Below are 24032 nucleotides of genomic sequence, written 5' to 3'. Positions count from 1 at the left end.
GCCCTGCTCAAGGCAGGGAGCTCGTGTGGGACATCTTCTGTCATGGGATGGGAAGATTAGGATGTTTGTGAGGAATTCGTGACTGTGCTGCTGGTCGAGCGTCTGTGTATTTTGACTGTTACAGAAGGGTGCAGGTAGTTCCTTGTCCCTCTTTGGCCTCTGGAGCAGTGCAGTTAAGAGAAAACAACCACTGAAAGTGACTGAAATGTACTTTGGACTAGCTTCCAATCATCTCCCTTACTAATTTCTTGCGGATGTGCAGAAATGTGAGAAAAGAATGACTGGGTTCTTACCTAAAGGTAAAATCATAGTCATAGAATAGTTTGGGCTGCAAGGGACCTTCAAAGATCATCTAGTCCAACCCCCTGCAGTGAGCAGGGACATCTTCAACTAGATCAGGTTGCTCAGAACCACATCCAGACTGGCCTTCAATGTCTCCAAGGATGGTGCATCCACCACCTCTGGGGAACCTGTGCCAGTGTTTCACCACCCTCATTGTAAAGAATTTTCCTCATGTCCAGCCTGAATCTCCCCTCTTTTAGTTTAAAACCATTACCCCTCATCCTGTTGCAACAGGCTCTGCTAAAAAGTCTCTCCCCATCTCTCTTACAGGCCCCTTTATAAGTACTGAAAGGCCACAATAAGGTCTCCCCTGAGCCTTCTCTTCTCTAGGCTGAACAACCCCAGCTCTCTCAGCCTTTCCTCGTAGGAGAGGTGTTCCATCCCTGGTCACTGAAACTAACAAACATCTCTGGGGTTTTCTTGTTTGGTTTTTTTTAACCAAACATTTGTTCAACCTTGGTTTTGTTAAGTCAGAAGCATTTTAAAGCATTTTAATACATTGTCTTTAAATACTGAATTTGTAGTTTTCTGTGTATTGTAAGAATCACAGAATAGTTGAGGTTGGCAGGGACCTCTTGAGATCGTTTGGTCCAATCCCCCTGTGCAAGCAGGGTCAGCCAGCGCAGGTTGCCCAGGACTGTGTCCAGTTGGGTTGTGAACATCTCCAAGGATGGAGTTTCTACAACCTCTCCAGGCACCTATGCCAGTGGTTGACTGTCCTCACAGTAAAAAAAAAAGAGGTGTGATTTTTATGTTCAGATGGAATTTTATGTGTTCTAATTTGTTACATTATTAGTAAAGGTAAAGGTAGCCCCCCCCCCCCCCCCAGCTGGTGTAATAGATGTTGCTAATGCATTTTTGGTGATGAAAGTAAAATTACTTCTTCTGCAAAAGCAAAAGTGAGTGAATTGGGAAGCATAAAAAATGAGACGCATCTTTCATCCATTGTGGCAAAATTGTCGTTTTTCTGTCTTGAAAGGGTTATTTTTAAAAATAAGTAGTGTGAAATAATTTATAGTTGAGTTTCTTGCATCACTCACTTTCAGCCAGTTGATGCATTGACATGGTATTGTTTTAAATATATTTTCAATGTCATTCAGCCACCGAAAGAATTGGGTAAGAAAATAATAATTTGTAAAAATTTTGGTGGTTGTCTTTAGAAGCTGTTGTACATGTACAGAAAACCTGTAGAGAAGCTTGATGCCTTTTTTCAGTGAAGAACAAAGGTGCAAGATGGAAAATTTCTCCACCTGTTTTGAAATGGGCTCCATGAGTTCTAGCTCACATGCACAAATGTGAGTCTTACATTAATACATATAGGGCTGTTCTTAAAAGGAAGTTAATTTGGATTGGAATATTCTGATAACACTGATGATAGCCAAACTTGTTTCTTGGAGCAGTTATATCTACGTTGGCATTCACAGAGAAATTAGATGTTCCTTTTGCAGCATTTCTAGAGGCCATGTTGCATTCTGTGTTGTCCTGTGCCCAGCTACACTAAATCTAACTGTAAAAATGTAAGATCAATGTACTTGACCTTTTTAAGATTTGACAAAAATACTTTCAGTTGTGTTTTTTTTCTTTTTCTGTAATCCTGCATCTTTGTTTGGTTCTTCTTTGAATTAGTTTTTGTGAACTTTGTCTTGTTGTCTGTCAGTAGAGCTGTCTGCTGCCTTGGTCTGAAATACCATCTGTTGACCTTTCCATGCTGGCCCTGGACTAGACATGGATAGAGGTTTACAATGTGAGAACTGCTGTCAGAGCGGAGGGAGTTTTCCGTAGCGTGGAGTGCATAGCCATTGCAGGTTGGGACTGCTCAGTTTTAGCACCTAAGGGGTATTATCCTTGTGGCCTCTTGGCATCAAACCTTGTGTTAAATCTTGCTCCCAACAGATTGAGCCCTGCAGAAGTTTGCCAGGCTGTTGTAATTACGTCTATAAAACCAGCCTGCCAAGTGCAAGTCCAGGATATTTAGCTAAGCTGATGTTAGAGGATTATAAACCTGCAGCCTTGTCACCATTTTATGATTACTCAAGGTTACGCTGTCACCAAATGGCTGAAATCAGCCTAACCTTGTCTTCCTTAAAACCATCTGCTGGTTTTTTGGCATTAACTTTGGAATTGACCAAAACTTCCCTGTCTTCAGCCTCTGCTCATAGAGGCTACTCAGTGCCTGAGTGCAGCGAGTGCTTTGCTCTTTCATTAGGTGAATCCAGGATGGGTTTGCCTTGTCTTTTCCTTTCCCACAAGTACTTTTCACTTCACTTCTGGAGTCCTTGTAGTGTTTAGATTCTACAGCAGGGACAGTAATCAGATGGAGCTCTGTGCTGTGTCCTTCATATCAGCAATGTTTAAGGTATGAGGAGTTGAGTGTGGATGCAACCTCTGTAGTACACTGTAGGGAGACATTATCTGACCTTGGGCCATGACAGTGCGTATATCCACAGTATGACTGTTCAGATGGACAGTGCATCTTGAAAGCAGATAATGATGAGTAACCTCTTTATGAAGGTTATGAACCTCAGCATGAAGATAGTTCATGATCTTCTTTTGCTGACAGAATGCATGGTTGATATTTGTTGAAGCTGTTAGACTTAACTGTTGCATACATAAGCGGAAAGAACCCAAAAGGACGTTACAAGATCTGGTCTCTTTGCCATTGCCAGGGACGTAACCCTTACACTGTTTAACCAGATGCTTAATATGTTACGCTTCCCCTTCCCCTTTGTGTTCCTGAGTTGCTTCTGTGGATTGTTTTCAGTCTTTGTGCCAGACAGCCCTTGAAGTAATGATGTTAAAGGTTGCATTGCTCATCACTGATGTCAGAAAGAAATTTTTTTGCCAAGTCTGTTTCATTTGTGTATGACAGCGTCAAAAGGTACTGGTATTTTAGTTAACACAGGAATATTCAATTTGAAAACAATGCAAAGGGAAATGTGAATCAAAATTGTTTTAATGATTTTTAACATTTATAAAAGATGCAGAATATGAAGTTGGAAATATTTTATTTCAGTCTTAGTCATAGAAAACAAACCTAATACAGAAGAGTTGCAGACATTTTAAAGAAAAGTGTGTAGGTTACACATTATGTAACCTTTGGATATTTGTGGAAACTCAGCAAAAACCAATTAAATAAAATTGAGCTGTTTAAAATAGATATAAATGTAAATGAACAACCAAATTGCTTTTGGTTTGATCCAGTTTTAAAATGCTACTGTCTTCTCTTCCCTCAGCCCTACTCCCCATTTAATCTCTTGTCTGAATTATTGGGAACAAAACCATTTCTTCTGTGATGTTGTAGACTTCAGTCTAAAAGAGTATTAGCTTAGTGTGGTTTTCTCTTTTTTCTTGTGTGTTTATACTGAATAAGGGGCTTTTAAATTAATGTAGTGTTTCTTAATCTTGAGTACTGGATTACTTCCTGATTATATGTGCCCGACCCATTGTGTACTGAAAAGAAACTCATAAACTGTTCACCTTGTACTTTTTTGTGCGTGTTGTACTTAAAAAGTTCCTTCTGATACACAGAGTATTGTATCAGATCTCAGCTCTCACAAAGATAACAATAAGTGGAAAGGTTTGATGAAATTGCCTTTGTAATGTTTTGAAAAGTTAGCACACTTTGTAAACATTTAGCCTGATCTGTCTTTCCTTGAAGCTTGGGTTTAGGATGATGTCAGCTTTGACACAAAATAGATCATATTCTTCAGATTCTGGAGACTTTCTAGATCTCAATCTCAAATACCTATTTCTGATAATAATATTAGTATTTGTTTTTTAGATTGGGAAGAAGCTTCGTATGTCCTATTTACATGTTGCCATTTAATGCCATTTAAAGCCATTTAAAGAATAATTGTTTCCATTTCAGGGTTAGAAGTGCCCTCAATTGTTCTATTTCCTGAAAAGTGGTTCAGTTTTCCATGACAATTGAACAATCACATAGTGAATGTTGACGCGATCCTGTCTCTGTTTCCTAGAAACATTGTTTCTTGAAGATAATTTGAGCCAACATCTGGTCTTTTTGATAGCAGTGCATCTTAATAGGAGTTAAAAACTTTCTCTAAAGAAAGGAATGTTTCCCAGACAAGCAATCATTCAGGAATAGAAGCTTCTTTAATATTTGGTGTTTAAAAATCCCTTCAGTGTGAACACGGAAAAATACAAAACTTTCTTTAACTTTTATAATATTCAGCATTCATCATGTTTTGCTTTTCATTGTCATCTCTTCTTACCTTTACTGTTCATACCAGATATCTTTTGTGTCTGAGAACAAAGCTAGGAAGGGAATAATACCAGAATTTTAGATACGAGTCTGGGTCTATTCCTGTACATGCGGAACACAGAAATAAGGTTTTTCATTGCAGTTTGTCTTGAAAAACACAATATCTGTTACTATCGTATGATTTATGTTCATCATTCTCTTCTGAGTTTAGAGGTGTTTCATCACACAGAACTTGACATCATAGTATTTTCCCTTTGCTTCAGGATTTGTTTCTGTTAATAGACTTAACAGGAACAGCATAAACGTTGAACTATTTCTTAGCCTGTAGATGTTTAACTATTTCTTAACCCATTAATCCTCGTTACCGATGGTTGAGAACCAAGGGCTGGGGAAAGCTGTGTGTGCTCTAATATGTCATCAGGAAAAGGGATCAGACTATTCCTAGGCAGAAGACTTTCTTCAGCTGTGCCAAGCTTAAAGAAGATTCAGCTGATCTTTAGCTTTTGTTGTCATATTGAAACATTGATACACTCCAACTCTGCTTTTCTTGATATCTAGATATATATAATTTATTAAGCTAAATCAATTTAGAAATCCATGTATTGCTTTATTTAACATTTATTTTATTTGCTATCTTAATAGTTCTCGTGTCTCTTGAGACATCTATCTAAAAAGCCTACCTTCTTGCCTAACAAAGCAAGCAAAACCAAAACAGTTCTGGCTTCTTTTTTTAAATTTATTTTTTTTCCTGACTAAGACATTCTGCCCTGTATGTTGTTGCAGTGACATACCAGTTCAGCAAATACTGATATAATTGTTACATTTCTTCCTAACCTTCATGCTAGCAACAGCAAATTCAGTGTGTGATAGCTTAGGGTTGTTTCTACTTAAAAAGAAAACATGAAGTCTCGGGGCAAAAAAGAAAAGAAGAAGGATTTGCGGTTTGGTAGGCAACAGATTTAAGCTTTCCATACCATTTAGAAAGATACCCATCAAACTTTTACTAATAAAACTAGTTTCTTTCTGTGTGTGATAACTACACACATCTAAGCTATTTTAGATACAGCATCAAAACAAGTTTGTTTAGTATCACTTCTAAGAGCATCTGCTGAAGTCTTAAGGCATGTTACTTAAACATGATGGTTGTAATTTTTGCAGGTTTCTGTAGCTGCATCAAGTGCTGGAAGAGGATCTCCAGCTCTAACTCTAGTGCAGTTGCCTTCTGGTCAAACTGTTCATGCCCAGGGTGTCATTCAAGCCACACAGCCCTCAGTCATTCAGTCACCACACATGCAAGCTGTTCAGGTTAGCTCTTTTATTGTTACATTTTCATGAATATTTGGTAACTGATAACTCTTCCCCCCAACTCCATTTCCAGTTTCTCTTCATTCCTACCAGTGCTGTAAGATTTACTCATAAGGTGCAGGAAACGGTGGGGGGAGGTGGCAAACTGCCAACCAGTAGCAGCTCTACAAGCACTGTGTAGTGATTCCTTAATGCTTCCTGTTTACCTGGTAAGAAATTGTGTCTTGGAACCCTGAACTTATGAAACAACAAATTTGTGTAATAATGTGGCCTTATATTAGGGTACCTTGCAGTTTTTCTGTCTGGTTTTTTTCCTTTAACTCTATGAGCATCATGTTTCTAATGAGACTATGAACTCATAAATTTGCAAGTATCTCATACTGTATTTTTGGAGACGATCTAGGTGCAATGGAAGTAAATGTATTGTAGTGAAGTGATTCCCTGTTGGTTTTAGCAGGCCCTTTTAGAGCATCTGGTGTTGCTTTTTGTGGGCATGGATACGTAAAGACCAAAAATAAGGGCAGCCTCAAAGTAAGCATTTATTTGGTAAATTTTCACATGTCTAAAGTTGCTGATGTTAGAAAACAGGGACCAGTGCAAAACGCTTAAGAGATTTTTGAGCTTTTAAATAGGAAAAAGACTAGAGAAAACTGACTTGCAGTCTTTCGAAAATGACTTGGCCTCCCATTGGTGTTTTTCTTGTAGCTTTGCTCTAGTTTTCTTAGAATCTGAAATGTCAACTGAATTGCTTTTTGCAAATAGAATTGGTATCTCTGGTAAGAAAGGCTATATATGCCTGTTATGTGTGAACTGTTTGACCTGCATTCATTGCAACATCTTAAGGAAAAGACATGCATTGTCAGTCGTCTGGAGAAGCCACCTTTAATGTTTTAGACTTACTAGCTTTCAAGTGCAATGAATTAAAAGGCATATGTAAGTGTGATTTATTTTAGAGATTAGAGAAAAAGAATAAAACCTTGGCAAGATACTCAATATTTTATTGTAAGCAGTAGGTGTAGATGGTGGGATTTGCAAGGTTTTGAATTTCTAGCTCACTATTGCAACAGGTGCAGTAGATGTCAAGAGACTTGGGTTTGGTCAAACTTGAAGTCAAAGCAGAGTATTCAAAATAAGTATTTTTTTTAAATGGAATTCTTTCTAACTGTGATTTACCAGAGCAAACTTCATCAGGTAAGCATATTGCAGTCATTCCCAGTTTCTGTCACTGCTTTTCTTCAAGTAAGTGTAGTCAGGATGCATATTGCTCCAAAGCTCAGAAGGAGGAATTTCTCTGGAAGCTCTTGCCAGCTGCTGTGTTGTCTTAGGGGAGTGAAAGTTGACTATTTGTTGTATTGAGTGAACTCTGGCTGTTTTCCCTTTCTGAAAGGAGTAGAGACAGGAAAGCTGTGCCTTGATTAATACTGGCTAGTTAGTTCCAGGGGTTTGCTCTGGTTCCATTTGAGCAGTTCCAGGGTTTTGCTCTGGTTCCATTTGAGCATGGTAATGTAAAATAAAGTGACTCTACAAGAAGGGCTTGAAGATGCTGTTACTACTACAGACTCTTACTACAGAGGTTGTTTAGCCCCTCTGTGGTCCTCTTAAGTACTTTATCCTGCCACCTGTCATTTCCTCCGGATCATTTGGCTTTAACTTGATATCTTATCTCTGCCAGAAAGTAGGGAACTTGAGAAATGATATCAGTTTACTTTACAAGAAAAAAAGTATGCTGAAAGTTGGTGTTAAAGCTTTGCATGACCTCTCCCTCAAACACCTGCAGCTGTAAACCGGAAAGTGTTCAACCTTTTTTGTTGTAATGCTGTTGGGTTTCGGATTAAGGAAAGGCATATCTATATCATGTTCCTTACTGTTTTGTTTATGTTGTTTTACTTGTTGGAAAGTTTGAAGTTGAGATTATTATTTGACTTTTCTACTTGCTCCCCTCTGTAGTGCATCAGGTATTGGCAGACTAAGTTAAGTTCGTTCAAAACACACAGTGGTGTGGTAACAGTGAGGTCTGAATGATGTCCAGGAAAAAATGACATTGTTTTCCACTGGTTAGCGTTGCAAATGTGGTTGCTTGCTATTAGAACAAACTGAAACATTAAATTTATTTGTTTTGATGAAAGTTAGAACTTTTGACATTTCTTGCACAAAATATCCTCTTCCACATTAAAATGCTTAAATTGCCTTTTGATTTCCTTACCTTCTTCCCAAAGTACGAGTGTTCCTGGCTTCTTTGGCCATCTTCACAAACTAAAGGTGGCTATAAGTAACCCTTAGTGGGATGGGAAGGTTTAAAGGCACTAGAGACTTTTTTTCTTGTTGTTTGTCCTGGAGCAATTAGATACATTTATTTATTATTATTTTTTTATCTCCCTCTCCCCTGGAAGAATGAGAGCTCTGTTTTGAGATAGGATGCCCAGGCTCTTGCCTATGTAATACTGTCTTAGTTTTGAAGTTTTGTGCCAGAGGCTTGAAGGTCAATCCACAGGCAGATTGCTGTAGGGCACTGGAGAGAGATTACTTTCAGAAGATCTCTTTGCTGGTCAGTATTGGTCCATCCTGCAAAAGGATGAATACAAAATTCCTGAAGCTCTCGTATCTCTGCCAGTCAGCTCTGAAGTCTGGTTTGGAGCTATACATCTGTAGACAGGCAGAAGTACATACCTCCCATTATTTCTGGATGGTCTTTTATTAGACAGGTTTAGAGTTTTAATGAAGTTTCCTACATACTACCCAGGAAAATGAGGCTACATTAAATATTTTTACACAGAACTGGAATGTAATAAAATTAACCAGTGAGGAGAATTTCATTCTGCAATAACCTGTAGTTTTTTCAAGGTGTAGTTTTACAGAGTCAAGTTGTTGTGACCCAAGCCTATAAATTTCCAGAACCTTCCAGACAGTCATTTTCTGTTGAGGTTAAGCAGGTGTTATTTCTAGCACCAAGCATCCAGGTCTGGCAGCTGCAGTAATTCTGGAGCTCTTCTTTGTCTTCCCTGTGCTGCCTGGAAGCCTCCAATGATTCCAGATCAAACACTTGAGCCTTCTAGTCACTTAACTCATGTTTGTTCAGTGTTAGCTTAACACAGTGCTTAGTCTGAAACTGCAGTCTGGTGTGTCTTTATGTGAAAAGGTCATTTTCCATACTAGCTTTTACTGCACTGTTTCAGTTTGGAAATCTTAAACACCAGTAGTTCTGAGTAGTAAAATCAAGAAAATAGGGTGTTTTCCTTGTACACTAGTCACTTTCAGTTCTTTGTAAGATAGTTGCTGGTAAAGAGTGTGATTCAGCTCGAGGCCATGATGTTGTCTCAGGTAGTTTTAAGAGAAAAAGAATTTGTGAAAATACTACTAATAAAGGTCTGAGAAAATGAGACATTGTGAACTTGTTAGAGGGTTCCTAAAACTTGTCAGAGGGTTCTAAAACTTGCAAAGTGTTACTAAGCAGTGTATTTGTATTTATGAATATGTGTTGGTAAGTGTAATAAATGTATAAATAAACCGATTTTCTAAATAGCTTTGGTGTGGCTGTGAAGAGGCTTTTGTATTTTATACTGTTCTTTAAGGTGCATCAGTGCAATGTTCAGTATTTTAAATGTTTAATTTCACTTTAAAAGCTAATTAAAATGTGTGCTATATTTAAAGAAATCTATCTTCAGTACTTTTTCTAGGTGTCATGTACCAAAAAGTAACCTGGATTATTTTGATTTTTTTTTTTTTCTTTCAAATAGAAGATGTCATCTAAATGACTGTGTGTTGCTAACATCATCATTTATGATTTGCTTTGGTAAAAGAAGTCCAAGATCACCCAGTTAGTGATTAAATAAATGCACAAGCTTCATGTATGCAAGCATGGAAGGAATTTTTCTAAATAATCTTTTACTCTGTTGCTATATCTTCTTTTTTTTTTTTTTTTATGAAGTTATGAATTTCAGAAACTTTGCTATTACAGGCAGCATCGATTGCAGATGAATCTGCAGAATCAGAAGGGATAACTGATTCTCAAAAACGTAGGGAAATACTTTCAAGAAGGCCTTCGTACCGGTAAGGACTTTTTATTTTGGTTTTTAAAGGCAGCTTATGTATTACAGCAAAACTGTCTGATAAAAGCCTTATTTTTCTCATGGAGATGGAATTTCAAATATATAAAATTATCTTTTTTTAGAAAAATTTTGAATGAACTCTCATCAGATGCTCCTGCAATACCGAAGATTGAAGAAGAAAAGTCAGATGATGAAGGGGTACCTTCTGGAATTCCTGCAATGGCCATGCCAGCCGGCCTGTATCATTCTAACACAGGGCAATACAGTATGTTTCCAAAGATACTATGTGATGTTGCAGAACATATGTAGGAACAACTTTGTTTCTAAGAGTTCCATAATGAAGTGCAAATGTTGGATTTTGGTGAAGAAAAATGGAGCTTCTGTATTTCTAAATAATTTCGATTTTTGTATTTTTTCTAACATGGGTATTATAAACTTCTAGTCTGTTCCTTGTAAAGTTTGTTGGTTGCTAGATTTTGTCCTTCTAGAACTCCTATGCATTAAAAATATGGAGATGAGGCTCAGGTGAAATGAAAAATGTTGACGCTTTTATGTGAATATTCAGTGTTATAAATCATTGTGGTTTCCAATGACTGTAATTTGCTTTGTATTAGTGCTATTCATTACATGAAATGACAATTAGTGAGTTAAACTATTTTTAAGTCTAAGGTTGGAGTATGAAATTATTTCTTAACTTTGAATTTTCTTTCTTAAAAGAACTATGTCTCTTCCTCTCCAGCTGTCAAGTATGAACACTTTAACTGCAGAATTAACCTAAACGATGATCTCCAACATTTAACACTTCGTCCAAATGCAAGTTGAAAGTTAGATTCACAGTTCTGTTGTATAGATTTGTTGGGGTTTTTTTGATTCTCATATTTATGTTCAAAATGTTGGATAACTCTCCCCACAGCTTCTTTGGGCTTCATCACGTATTATACAAGGGATAACTTGCTAATACCTCATTTTTTCAATTACGCATTGGACAAAGCTTCATTCCTGCAGGGTTTTTGTTGTTGGTTGCTTTTGGGTTGGTTGGTTGGTTTTTATTTTTTTTTTTTTTTTTGGTTTGGTTTGGTTGGTTTGTTGGGGTTTTTTTTCCTGAAACAAGAGAACAGAGGAAGAGTGTTAAAACATTGCAGTAGTATATAAAAGAGGCTAGAATGGCTCATCACCCCTATAATTCCTCAGTTATTTAATTCATGCAACTAAAGTAATTATCAACTCTAAGCAAGCAGAATTTCCCTATCTACTCCTTCAGCATAGAAAGCATTTTGCTTGGATTCCTAAGCTGCTTTTCTTACCTTTTCTGTAATGTATAGATCTAAATAGATGTCTGCTTCATGCTGTCCAGCATCTGAAGTGCTCTTTTCAGCATACTTGTGGTCATGCTAAATTACAGTTATCTGGTACAGAATGTAGCAGGTATTCTTGACCTAATTATTTTCTTCAAGTTTTGAATTATATTTTTGGTTTGGCCTAGGTTTAGTTAAAAATATATTTGCAGTTTCAAGGCTTAAAAAGAAATGCTGTAGTGTCTGTACTATGTTCTAGTGAGCCTTCAAACCTGAGGGATTTCTAAGAAATTAGAGTTTAGGGTTTTTAATTGTAGATTCCTCTAGGAAACAAGAGTTGTACTTATACTAGCAATGTCTTGCAGGAAGTGATTCTTAATTAAGGATGTTTTAATTTGAACATAACTATAAACATAGTGACAGGGAAGTGTATAAAAGAATAATAAAATGTATAGGTTTTGCTTTTTTCTTCAATCAAACATTAACTTCTGAAAAATCAAGTAACAGAGAACATGATCAACGTGTTTAAATTAACAGAGTCCACAAAAAACTAATTAAATGTCATTTATCTTAATTTAAACTTGGCTTTTGCATGAACCAAGCATAGATTCCTGGTTTATGCTGCTTTTCCTTGGAATAAGTTATAGACATAGCCTAAAACGTGCTGTATATTTAAGGTAATTTAACTTGTTAAATAGGTTCTCAGCTATCATGAGGCATCGCTTCAGGATGCAGCTTCCATAGACTCTCCTAATGCTGGCTCAAAACTTTTGAGAGCTCTGTCTTTATGGAAATGGGTTTTTTTACCCAATTTATTGGGTTTTTTTTTTTTTTGTTTTGTTTTGGGTTTTTTTTTGTTTGTTTTTTTGAGGTTAAAATCTCGCACATCTTTTCCTTCAGTGAAGCGTGTGTACTCTCTAATTCTGGTTAAGAAAAACTGTTTCCAAGTGGTAGCTAGGATGGTCATCCCCTTTTAGTGGAGGGGGTCTTAATTTGGAATTTACCGAAGAGACCTTGACTGTTCACTTCTGGTCCTTACATGTATAAGGCACAGATCTGCAGCATTTCTGAGCAGCTGTCCTGTAATCCTCAGGAACTGCTGTTAGCTAAAACTGGAAACACTGTGTGGGAATGCAGCATTGCCCGTGTTGATTTCAGTCTGGATATGATTCAAGTGGTCACTACATGCATCTGTGTTATCTTTATGTCTCCTGTCAATATCTCTTTACTTTTGCTTTTAATTATTGTATGAGTACTCCTCTCTTCTTGACCAGCATTAGTTGCACGGATTCTCTCGTACAGGCATCCAGCAGTTTATGCATTAAGCTTGTAAAGTGTCAATGGCAATGAAGAATTGGAGAATTGGTCTTGCAGTGTCACTACAGCCATCTGTCCTGTGCCCTGCTTTAACTCGTACCTTATGCTACTCTATTTGCTCATTCCTTATTTTCTCTACTGTTGTCTCTGTTTCTGCATAGGAAAGGCAGTTTAGTTGAAAGGATAATTGTGACTGTATGTTGGTGTTTGGATGTCTATTTTTGGAAGAAGTTGATAAGTAAATTTTTCTGAAAAACAAATACATTTTTCCTGTTAGCGGCAGCGATGGCTGTACTTTGCTTACTTTTTGCCAGCCAAAACAGTGTGTTGCCATGGTTTCCAGATATCTTTTTCCTCAGAGCTTCTTGGTTTTAGCTTATGGAAGCAGACAGACTGACAGGCATGACCATCTAGATAAAATGTGTCTCTGTTACCTTCATTAACATATGTGTTATCTTTCTTTTAGGGAAATGGGTAGTTTTGCATGAGGTGGTGTCTTGTGTATGAGCCTCGTAGCCTGATCTGACTAGAAACCTATTGTGTTTGCTGTAGTTCTGTCGTGTTGGTTATTGAATACTGTAAAAAAAAAAAGGTTTTGCCTCACCTATGGTGGTGGTCTAACCATGCAAAATATGTTGGAGCCTGCATGCAGCACTTCCTATATTGCATATTCCCTATTATGAGGGTAGGACTGGAGGTCCTTGCTGAACCCTTTTCCACTGTTGCAAATGAGGCTCTGTGCTTGCTCCACCATGAGAGGAATTCCCCATTTTCTCCAAAAAGAAGTTAATTTAGCTGCTGGGATGTGGCAATTTAGGTAGATTGCTATGCTCTCAAAATACTAGCTGAGCCTCTGATAGTTAATATTGTCTAATTTACTAATAAGAGTTTACTAATCAACTTAGTATCTCAAGTGCTCTTTGAAGTGTTATTATCTGATGTTTCACTTTCAAGATAACTTAGTATTGTTAAGACAGATCATTTGAAATTAACTATCTCCAAAACCCACATGGGTGTGTAATGAATCATGTATTCAGATAACCAAAGCTGAACCTTCAAGAATGTTATCCAATATTGCGAATCTGAAAGTGAAATCAGGAGCTGGCAATCCTGAATCTGTACTTACATATGACGTTTGTACTATCTCAGACCTCTTTAAGTACAATGACAATGACTGTAGTTCGAAAATACCTTTTTGGGGGAGAAAGGAGTTTGATACTTCTTGAGAATTGGGTTCTCATCTAAAAGTTCCAGGAATATTTTAATTAACATAAGAGACATGGATTTGACAGGTGGACGGCTTGGATAAGGAATTGGCTGGATGGTCGCACTCAAAGAGTTGCGGTCAACGGCTCGATGTCTGTGTGGAGACCAGTGATGAGTGGTGTTCCTCAGAGGTCTGTTCTGGGACCAGTATCAACATCTTTGTTGGGGACGTGTGTAGGGATTGAGTGCACCCTCAGCAGGTTTTCTGGTGACACCAAGCTATGTGGTGCGGTCGACATGCTGGAGGGAAGGGATGCCATACAGAGTTGCCTTCAGAGGTGGGCCTGTGCAAACCTCATGAAGTTCAGCAAGGCCAAATGCGAGGTCCTGCACCTGGGTCAGGGCAATCCCAAACATGGATAGAGGCTGGGTGATAAAAGGATTGAGAGCAGCCCTAAGGAGAAGGACTTCATGATACTAGTGGATAAAAAATTAAATATGAGCTGGCAATACATGCTTGAAGCCCAGACAAACCAGTTGCATCCTGGGCTGCATCAAAAGAAGTGTGACCGGCAGGTCTAGGGAGGTGATTCTCCCCTTCTACTCGGCTCTCAAGTGACCCCACCTGGAGTACTGCATTCAGCTCTGGGGCCCCCACTGTAAGACAGACATGAACCTGCATGATTGGGTCTGGAGGAGGGCCATGATTAGAGGCCTGGAACATCTCCCTTATGAGCCTTATGAGGCTGGGAGAGTTGATGTTTTTTAGCTTGAAGAAGAGAAGGCTTTGTGGAGACCGTATATCATTCTTCCAGTACTTAAAGGGAGCATACAAGAAAGATGGGGAGGGACTCTTTTAGCAGGGAGTGTAGTGATAGCATGAGGGATAATGGCTTTAAGCTGAAAGAGAGTAGATTTAGATTAGATATTAGGAAGAAATACTTTATTGTGAGGGTGGTGAGGCACTGGCACAGGTTGCCCAGAGAAGCTGTAGGTGCCCCATCCCTGGCAGTGTTCAAGGCCAGGTTGGATGGGGCTTTGAGCAACGTGGTCTAGTGGAAGGTGTCCCTGCCCATGGCAGAAGGGTTTAAACTAGATGATCTTAAGGTTCCTTCCAACCCAAACCATTCTATGATATTTCTGCTATTAACAAGGACAATGCCAATTTCAATTGTATATACAATTAATAACATCTGTAGGGAATTTGATTTTTGTCTTAAATAATTATGATGAGCAACAAAGTATGATTTTTTTTTTTTAATGGGGAAAGTGTAATTGTATCTTTCATATTGCTGATTATATGGGGGAAAAATCACAGACTTTGTTCTGTTTCTCTTTTTATATAAAAAAACTCTTTGCAGCTTGGAAAAACATTGTCGGGCTAGAGTTTCTCTCACACTAAGCAAAGGATTGTGAAGCTCTTTCTATGTCTAGATGCTCTTCCTTTGTTCTGGGTTTTGTTTTGTGGGTGTTGATAAACATAGTTGGGTTTTTTCTTTCTTCTTTTACTTTTTTAGTTTAGCGTTTGTATGCCTATAAGGTACTATTTTTATTTTTTCTTGTATTAAAACTGTTTTAGGAGAGTTAATATTTCTGAAAGCATAGAGGTAAAATGTGTGGAACACTGCTTTTTATCTGTTACACACATGGCATGTACTACATGACAGGCTTTATATTTGTGGAAATCAGTATTAACATTATGCAAGTTGTATTGTGCAATTGATCTTTAAGCAAGGTGAGGACCAGGTGTCCTGTCAGGCAGTGTTTATTTCAAAAAGGGAGATGTGCTTTTTGATGTGTGTTGTATCTCTTTCTATTGCCTAACTTTTCTTTTTCTTTTTGTCTTTAGTTACTATAACTCAAGGTGGTGCAATCCAGATTTCTAATCCAGCCTCTGATGGTGTCCATGGACTACAGACATTAGGAATGACAAATTCAGGAGCTCCTCAGCCAGGTGCTACCATTGTGCAATATGCAGGACAATCACCTCATAGCACACAGCAGTATTTTGTTCCTGGAAGCCAAGTTGTTGTTCAAGGTATGTTTCATTAGGCTACTGCATTTTAGTTTTTTCATACAAAACAATTTTTCTTAAAAGGCTTTTGATTTTGTGTTGGTATTATACCTGTGTAACAAAATGAAAGGCAGTCTTAGGAGGAGACTCAGTTTCTCTTTTCAGTAAAGCAGCTACTTCTTTTGATTAAAAAAGTTATGAGGAGGAAATAACAGTATAAAATAACTTTCTGCTTTGAGTTCTCATGTCCAGACTTGGAGAGATATGTTTAATTGCAGTAAAGGCACTGTTACAGATTGAAATGAGATGCTGAGAATGCATCTTTTTTGATACATGAAACTAATTTAGGGTTTGCTTTTTCAGCATTTAGTCAATCTGAAGTTCTGAAGTTCTTTGGATATGTTTAAGGCAGAATTTCCTTGCAATTTATGACTCTTGTAGTTACCAGAAAGGAGATCTTTTACTGAAGCCAGTTTTCTCACAGCAGAACACTTTGTAGGTACTATAACACGCACATGTGCAAAATGAACTGTGAATAGTGAATTCTAGAACCTTCCTGTTCCCAACCTTTTGGAAATGCTGAGAGAGATTGAGAACCAAACGTATCTTGGGTTCTTACCAATACCAGCACAAGTAGGGTTGGTGTTTGGGTTATGCTGAGGAAAACCTTTGAAAATGGGGAAGAGATTTCTGTACAGAGACACTAAATGGATGGCTTCCATGGAGGATACAGGGAATTTATTTTCCTTATTTTTTTTTTAAATTGGCACAGAGAAGTGGGAAGGGCTGTAGGAATGCTTTCTTAAGCCAGAACAGCTATCTGAAATAAACCGTGAAAAGAGCTAGGAAAACTTTAAATATGTTCATGGAGCTGATGAGAGTCATTGCCTAAATGTAGACACAGGTATCTGAGATAGTTGGTGAAATCCAGGTTGAGGTGCCATTTTTGCCCTAACATGGATATTTGAAATAAATTCTGTCTTAAAGTGTCTGTTTCTCTCCCTTTGCTGTAAAGGAAGTCCAGGATGTAAATAAAGCTAATAGCTTGTAAATATCTGAACTTGTTGAGGCAGTGCTAAATGATGATACAAATTAGAATTCTTCCATTGCCTCTGGTTAATTCTTCACTGAAATACACTGTCTTCCCAAAACTTTGCAGAAGCATTTCAAGGTCGTTCTAGGACTGTAATATGAAAAAAAGCCTTAGCCAAAATGTTAGCTTTCAACATGCAGAGAGTACTGTATATCTTCCTTAAATATTATTATGAATACATATTTAGCAAAGCCTTAAGATCCAAATTTGGCTGTCCCCCAAACAAATTTCCCACTTTAGTAGTTAATGTTTTCTGAGTACGAGTCTAACATGTTTTCTATATGTGCATAAACATCCCTTAAATCGGAGGACTTCTCTGTCTCTCCAGGTTGACTGTAGTGTTTTGTATATACTGCTTTGATTCTTCAGAGCTTCAGGGGTGGAGTGTGGGTGGGGCAGAATGAGCAGCTCCTCAGTTGTTTCCTAAAATCTCCCCAGTCTGTGAAGAAGCACAGAACTTAAGGATTTTATCCGGCAGCTCTTCAGTTCTTGAGAATTTCATTTATGAGACTCGCCTTCCTTTACAGGCTGCTGCAGGGTTGTCCTTAGGCAGGGCTGTCCTCTACCCTCTCTATTAAAGTCTCAGTGATGGGCTCAACTCCTTGATGGCATAGCCCATTAAGTGTGTTGCCTGTGATGAAAACTTCCAGAATGGATTCAGAGACAGTTACTGAATAGCTGCTATATCTTGCTTCTGGAAGCTTCTAGATGCTTTTAACTAAATTGATATGTTCTCTGTCCATGCTCAGAGAAGCTGACTTGCTGGAATTCTGTGTTCCTTTGGCCCAAGAGAAGTCCAGTGCTTTAGTGATGCTAATAGCTATTGACACAGAAGAAAAATGGTGTTTAACATATAAAGGGAAAAATATAAAGGGAATTGTAAGTAAGCATGAACTCGAGGATGTGAGAAGGTAAAAGGTTTCAACTTAGTATATACACTGTTGATACTAGAAAATCTTTTAAAAAATATTTTTAATTAAAAAAGTACGTAAAAAGAGTATGAAAGCACCTGAGGATGTTTATGGTAATACAGATCTCTTTATGATAATGTCGTCAACAAACCTGAGTTATTTAGGATGGGGTGAGACAATGGAATTAATTTGGTTTACAAGTCTCTAATATGTCCTTATCTTGCCCATGCTAGAAAGTCTGTAGTCTGTTTGTAGTTGACTGTTTACCCGATACTATGGTATTAGGGGATTATAATGGGAAAAGATTATAATAGGAAAGCAACATTCTGCTTGGTAATCTTCCCACTTATGTATATTGTTATAATGATTCTGGATATATAAATTTTAATTGCCATGGAAGTAAAACCCTAAACAAATAAAAACCAAACAACCAAAACAAACTGCTCCAAAAAACAAGCAACAACAACAAAAAAACCCAAACAAAACCAATGACAACAAAGCCACACAAACCCCCAAACGACCCCCTCCTCCCAGTATCCTAGGCAAAATGCCCGAATATCCTAGGGCAGAAAAGATCTGTTTCAGATAATGTATGTATTTATATTTTTTCTAAAATATTTATTGATGAATTTCATGTAATAATGTGTAATAATCACATAAACCCTGTGCTTGATATTTTTTTGTAACCTCTGATGGGGAAAAAGAATTAGTATAAAAAGCACTAAAGGTGTTGATCCACTGAGTGATACTCCATTTGCTCCAAGTTTACACTTGCAGGCAACATCAGAGGCAGTTCTGATGTCCTAACAGTTTCCTATTACAGTTTAAGGTATTTTTTTTTCCAGCTGAAGCAAAAGAGTTTAATTATTAGTGAGAATGTGCGTAAAAAAGTTGTATCAAAAATCATTCTGTTGGGATCTATGTGTGTTTTCATAATGTGGTCAGCGATATGCACAGTGGTATTTGTCATCTGAGGCTTATATTTCTTGTGTGCTTCAGTTCTGATCTTCTATTTATCTGATCCTGAAGTGGTCCTGTAGTCACAGGGCACTCCTTTTTTTGCGCTGATGCTTCCTTCCATTATTGCTGTCCTTGGCATAGGTTCACAGCTGATGAATTACCGCTCTGAATTTATTTCAGACAAAGGCCTTAGAAGTTTGCTATGCCCTACATACAGACCAGTGCCTGGACTGTTGGTCTGAAACTAATTTCATTTAAATTGGTGTAAATAAAGAGTAACTCTGTTAGAGCTGAGTTTTTGGGTTTGTATTTTTATTAATTAAAAAAACCCTAAGTCAACCAGATCTCCTGGACTTCATTCGAAAAGGAGGGAATGGGGGAGAGGTAGCCCTTACCCACAATTACTGTTACAGCATCTGGAATCACTAGCTTTAGGTTGACTGACTTTGTTGGAGCTTTTTTTCGATCTTTTCTGAAGCTTTTAACTTAAATGAGTGGGTTGTGGGTTCTCGCCCTCCCCCCAAAGTGAGGAGTTTTAGCCTTTCATTTAGCTATTGTTACATCTTATTAAGCTTTCCTGTCTTTCATGTCTCTCTGACAGAGGTCTCTGCCTTTTAGTAGAACTGCTTCAATCAAAACAATTGCATGTCTTTTTAAAATTTCCCTGTTTTCCATCTGATCATGACTTTAATTTCGATTAATTTGTGAATGCTAGAGCTGTGTTTTAACTTCTGTCAGTCAGTGCCGTGAATTTTCAGGTCTTGCTTTATAGGCAGCTTTGTGGTGAGTGCTTTCTCTAGCTTTATGAATAATTCAGGGACAAAGAACAAAGCTAGGCTTATAGAAATATGGAAGAAGGAAAAAAAAAAAAGCTTACTGGAAAGGGAGTTCTTTGGGCTGTAGTTTCAGTGAGCTGTTCCAGTGACAGAGCATATTAATGACAGCGGTAAGCAAGTGAGGTCACTGTGATGTCAGTGCTCTTGCTTGTAATCCTGCACATGCTTGCTAGTTTGGAACACTTCATGCTGAGCTCTGGTAGAGGAACGGGAGAATCGTGTGTGCAGACGCTCAGCATGGCTGTAACAGGAGATGAAACAGGTAAAAATTTTGTTAGTCTTTTCCATTATGTTTTTGGCTGTCTAAGCAGTGCTTAGTTGGTATTTGTGACATTTTCTTTTGAACCTGTTGCTGTAACTCTTTCATCTTTCAAACTGTACAAATAGCTTCTGATTATATCTAGTTAGTGCAGGATTTCAGGGCAATTTTAACAGTTTCGTTTGGGGGGGTGCATGAGTTCTTGCACAGATTGATTCAGACAACTAATCTTTACTATTTGATGCAGGATTTTGCTGAGAAATCCACCACTCTTAAATTAATCTTATTGTGGAGATGGTCATATATGTTACTATGTTTATAATTGGTTTTTATTTTGTAAAAATGACAGTGCTTTTTTGTTTAGCAATAAACTCTAAAGCCTGTTTCAGCTCTAAAATCTTAAGCAGAGCTGAGAGAGAAAAGGTGTGCAGTTTCAGTACTGTGAATAAACCCCGTGCTTTCATTATTAAAGAAAATGCTGAATGCAAAGGAATTTGAGAGTGGTAGATTTTGAGTATTGTAGCGCCTGCTTGTTTTCTCCTCCACTGTTAAAATGGTCTGTTCCTCAGCTAATTGAGTTCAAAAGGCTGACGTCATTAGATTTCCTGGAATCGTGTTGCAGTAGGGAACTGGAAAAGTTAAACTCCAAACAAGATACACATTGACGTCAGCTCCAAGTCACGCTGCGATTTAGTCAGTTCCTTTCTGCTTCGTCAATTGCCTCCGGCAGATCTGTAATGTTAACCGGTTCGCAGCCGGGACCTACGTGCTGCTGCGCATTGCTGCTACCTACTGTTTCATTAATCCAAGATAAGTATCTTCTCTAAATCGACGTTTTGGCTTTTTATGCTCAAAGGGGTGATGATTCATGCCTTGTTTAGCCAGTTTAGTGGTGAAGTTGAAAACCCTTTGATAATCTAATTCCATCATTATGACTTGCAGAAGAATAGACGCACTAATACATAGCATGCATCGGGCTTTTTTTCTCCTGGATAGTCACTGAAAGAACTCAAGTGCTGGGATGCTCTCTAGTGTTCAGTAAGTTACTTTTTTCAAGGACCTGCTGATACAAGGTAGTTGATCTTTAAAAAAATTTATTTTATTTTCTGTTGATTTCTCAGAGCTGTATTTACACACTCTTTCAAATGGGGTTTGGTTTTTTGTTTGTTTGTTCTTTTGTCTTCCTGTTAATAATTTCCTTTATGAAAGTCTCAACTCAAAGCTCCAGGTTTTCACCTACTTCTTACTCCCTTGCAATTTTAAGGAGGGGAAAAAAAATTAAAAATTACCTGGAGCAATGTGTTAGGGAATATGGCATCTCCAGGTTTGTTGCTTTGCTAACAGTCTCAGTCCCATGTGTGGTATATCAGGAATTACTTTACATCTCCATGGATCTTTGTTGGAAACAGCCACAGAGGTTTGTCAGTCTGGATCAGGGTGTGTGGGATTTTTGTCTCAAATGCTGAAGTGGAAGGTACCCTTCTCTGTAATATGCAGATACATTACTAGACATAAACCGTGATTTTATCTTTTTTTCTTCAAGGGTATCTTACACCACCACCACCACATCCCCTCATCTCCTGCATAAAGCCTGTTCCAACTTTCCCAATGACTTTTCTGGAGGAAACAGTATTTTATTGTAACTTTTGGAGTTATTATACAGAAAAATTTGCAGACTTTGAAATAATTGATTTGCAATAATGTCTGGGTTTACAAGGTCTATACACCAAAAAGGTTATTTATCTCTGTTACCACATTGTTAGATTCATAAATGAGTCAACTGTTAGGTAGGCACAGACACTACTGGAACCTGCTGAAACTATTCATGCAATATGTTGCTTAGTGGTGTTTGCTGATCCCAGCTGAGATAGGGACTCACTTTTGTTAAGTCTTGTTGCAGGTACATGATCACAGAGTCCTCTCAGGACCGAGTGCAACAGCAGCAGTAAGTCCTATTAGCTAATATCTGACTGTAAATCAAAGACAAAAAAGTAGTTGGACTTGCCAGGCTGAGGTGACCTGGGTTATGGGCCTTTCCCCATGACTTGATCTACAAAATGCTTCACCTGGATTTCTAATTCATTGTAGCTAGTGCAAACCAAGATAACATCTCTTTTTTTTTTACCTAGGGATGATAGAAAAAGTTAGTTCTTACCATAGAGTCTATAAAATGTATGTAATACGGCCAGCATAAAGGTGAGCCTGAAGGGTTTATAAAATTCCATAATAAAATTCCATAGTGCTAAGAGATGTGGAGAACTTAGAGAAAGGGTTAATTAATTTTCTTCTAGATGTACAAGGCCACCAAGCCCTGTGTTCAGAGTGGCTGCCTGTTTAGCGCTCACAGGGCTGTCCTGGGCTGATTTCTCTCTCCCTCCCCCATCCCCAGGGGATTATCTGTAACCCAGGCCAGTTCACTGGTCCAGTTCATCTTGTAATTCCACAAACACTTTTACCAGCAGGATGGAGAGAAGGGGGAGGTGTAAAGTGTTTAAGCTGATAATGATTTCAGGACATGGCTATGGAATTGTAGTCTAAACACAGCTTGATCCTATTTATTGTATTTAATTAGTGAAGCACCTGCATTAACTTAATAAGAATAATTGTAAATTTTTATTTGGTTTAGGTTTCTTCCCCTCCCTGTAGTTGACTGATGTCTCTTTACTGCTGTACCTGTCGGCCTCCCCAAGGTGTTTTTGTCTACATTTTTTTCCAAGTTGTCCTGGTTTTGACTGGGATAGAGTTAATTTTCTTCATAGCAGCTGATACAGTGCTGTGTTTTGGATTTAGGATGAGAATAATGTTGATAACACACTGATGTTTTATTTGTTGCTGAGCAGTGCTTACACTAAGTCAAGGACTTTTCAGCTTCTAATGCTGCTCTGCCAGTGAGGAGGCTGGGGGGGTGCACAAGAAGCTGGGAGAGGACACAGCTGGGACAGCTGACCCCAACTGGCCAAAGGAATGTTCCATATGGCATCATGCTCTGCATATAAAGTGGAGGGGAAAGCTGGCCAAGGGCTGCTGCTCAGGAACTGGCTGGATATCAGTCAATTGGTTGTGAGGAATTGTTATTCATTTCCCTCACTTGTTTGCCTTGTGTTTTATTTCTTTTTGTTATGTTCCTTTTCATTACAATTCTTTTTCTTATCATTATTCTTATTATTATATTTCAATTATTAGACTGTTTTCATCTCAACCTACGTTTTCTTACTTTTACCCTTCTGATTCTATCCCTCATCCCCTGAGAAGGAGGGGAAGTAAGCAGGCGGCTGTGTGGTGCTTAGTTGCAGGCTGGTATTAAACCATGACACCAGTTTGAATGTTGCTTTAAAGAATTAAAGTATAAATTAATTATAATGTAAAAGCCTCTGAAATTTAATGTATTATGTTCAGTTGCTTTAATGACAAAATTTGGAGTTTGGTGTGTGATAATATAAAATATTTCTGGAAAGGAATAGGTAAATACTTGCTTATAATTTGAAGAGAGATACTTTTTTTTTTTTTTCCCCCCTCCCTGTGTCAGACAAGACACAGTATTTGGGACTTTAACAGTATTTTAAAGTTGGGGTATATCACGTAGGAATGAAGTACCTCAGAAATACAGAAATGAGGGAGACTATCAGGAAGGTATTGGTTCCAAATAACATGTCGGATTTCAGGTCTGTATTTGGCTTGGGGAGGGCTCAAAAGTTGTAGTAGGCTCAGGAGCTGAATATGAACTTTTGCACTCTGGTTTACTGTGTAACTATACCCCTTCCTGTGAAACAGCCACTACGTTCTCTTGCCTGCTAATGCTTCAGCATCCCATTTGTGGTCCTTTTGCTTAAGGAACATACCCTTCTTCACTGTGAGCACTTCTCTGTTTGTTTTCATTCTGGCAACAGCAGCTCTCACTGGTTTTCCAAGGGTTGCCGAGCTGCTGCTCTAAAGGGAGGAAAGGCTGGTGCTGTTGCTATCAAAGGGAAAGAGGAGAAAGTTGACTTCTGAAGCCTCTGTTGGAGGACAGGGGGTAGCATATATATAAACTTCAGTGGCTGCAACAGCAGGACCATCTTTTTGCAGGATTGTGCAAACAGGAAATAAGTGTGGATGCTCTGTCAGTGTTTTTCAAACAGCTTTCCCTATGTTGTCTGAAAAGAGCCATGTGGAAGCTTTCACAGGCTTCAGTCTGGCTGGCTAGTGGGACCACGTGCTAGAGCAATTTAGATAACTTATTTTACAGC

General features: G+C 38.2%; 1 protein-coding gene across 19 annotated transcripts in view; it reads left to right on the top strand.

The window, feature by feature from the left end:
• Window positions 1-24032, top strand: part of CREM (cAMP responsive element modulator) — a 43697-nt gene that overhangs the window by 7869 nt on the left and 11796 nt on the right. For 9 of the 19 annotated variants that reach the window (XM_030475949.1, XM_030475958.1, XM_030475920.1 and 6 more), the window contains 4 exons: window positions 5723-5869; window positions 9825-9916; window positions 10038-10180; window positions 15583-15771. In XM_030475949.1, the coding sequence (XP_030331809.1) occupies window positions 5723-5869; window positions 9825-9916; window positions 10038-10180; window positions 15583-15771 (571 nt within the window). The other 10 variants (XM_030476031.1, XM_030475985.1, XM_030476021.1 and 7 more) reach the window with 5 other exon arrangements.

Source organism: Strigops habroptila, chromosome 1 (assembly GCF_004027225.2).
Source record: "Strigops habroptila isolate Jane chromosome 1, bStrHab1.2.pri, whole genome shotgun sequence".
Taxonomy (NCBI): domain Eukaryota; kingdom Metazoa; phylum Chordata; class Aves; order Psittaciformes; family Psittacidae; genus Strigops; species Strigops habroptila.
Note: the sequence above shows the minus strand (reverse complement) of the source record. Positions and strands in the feature narration are given on the sequence as shown.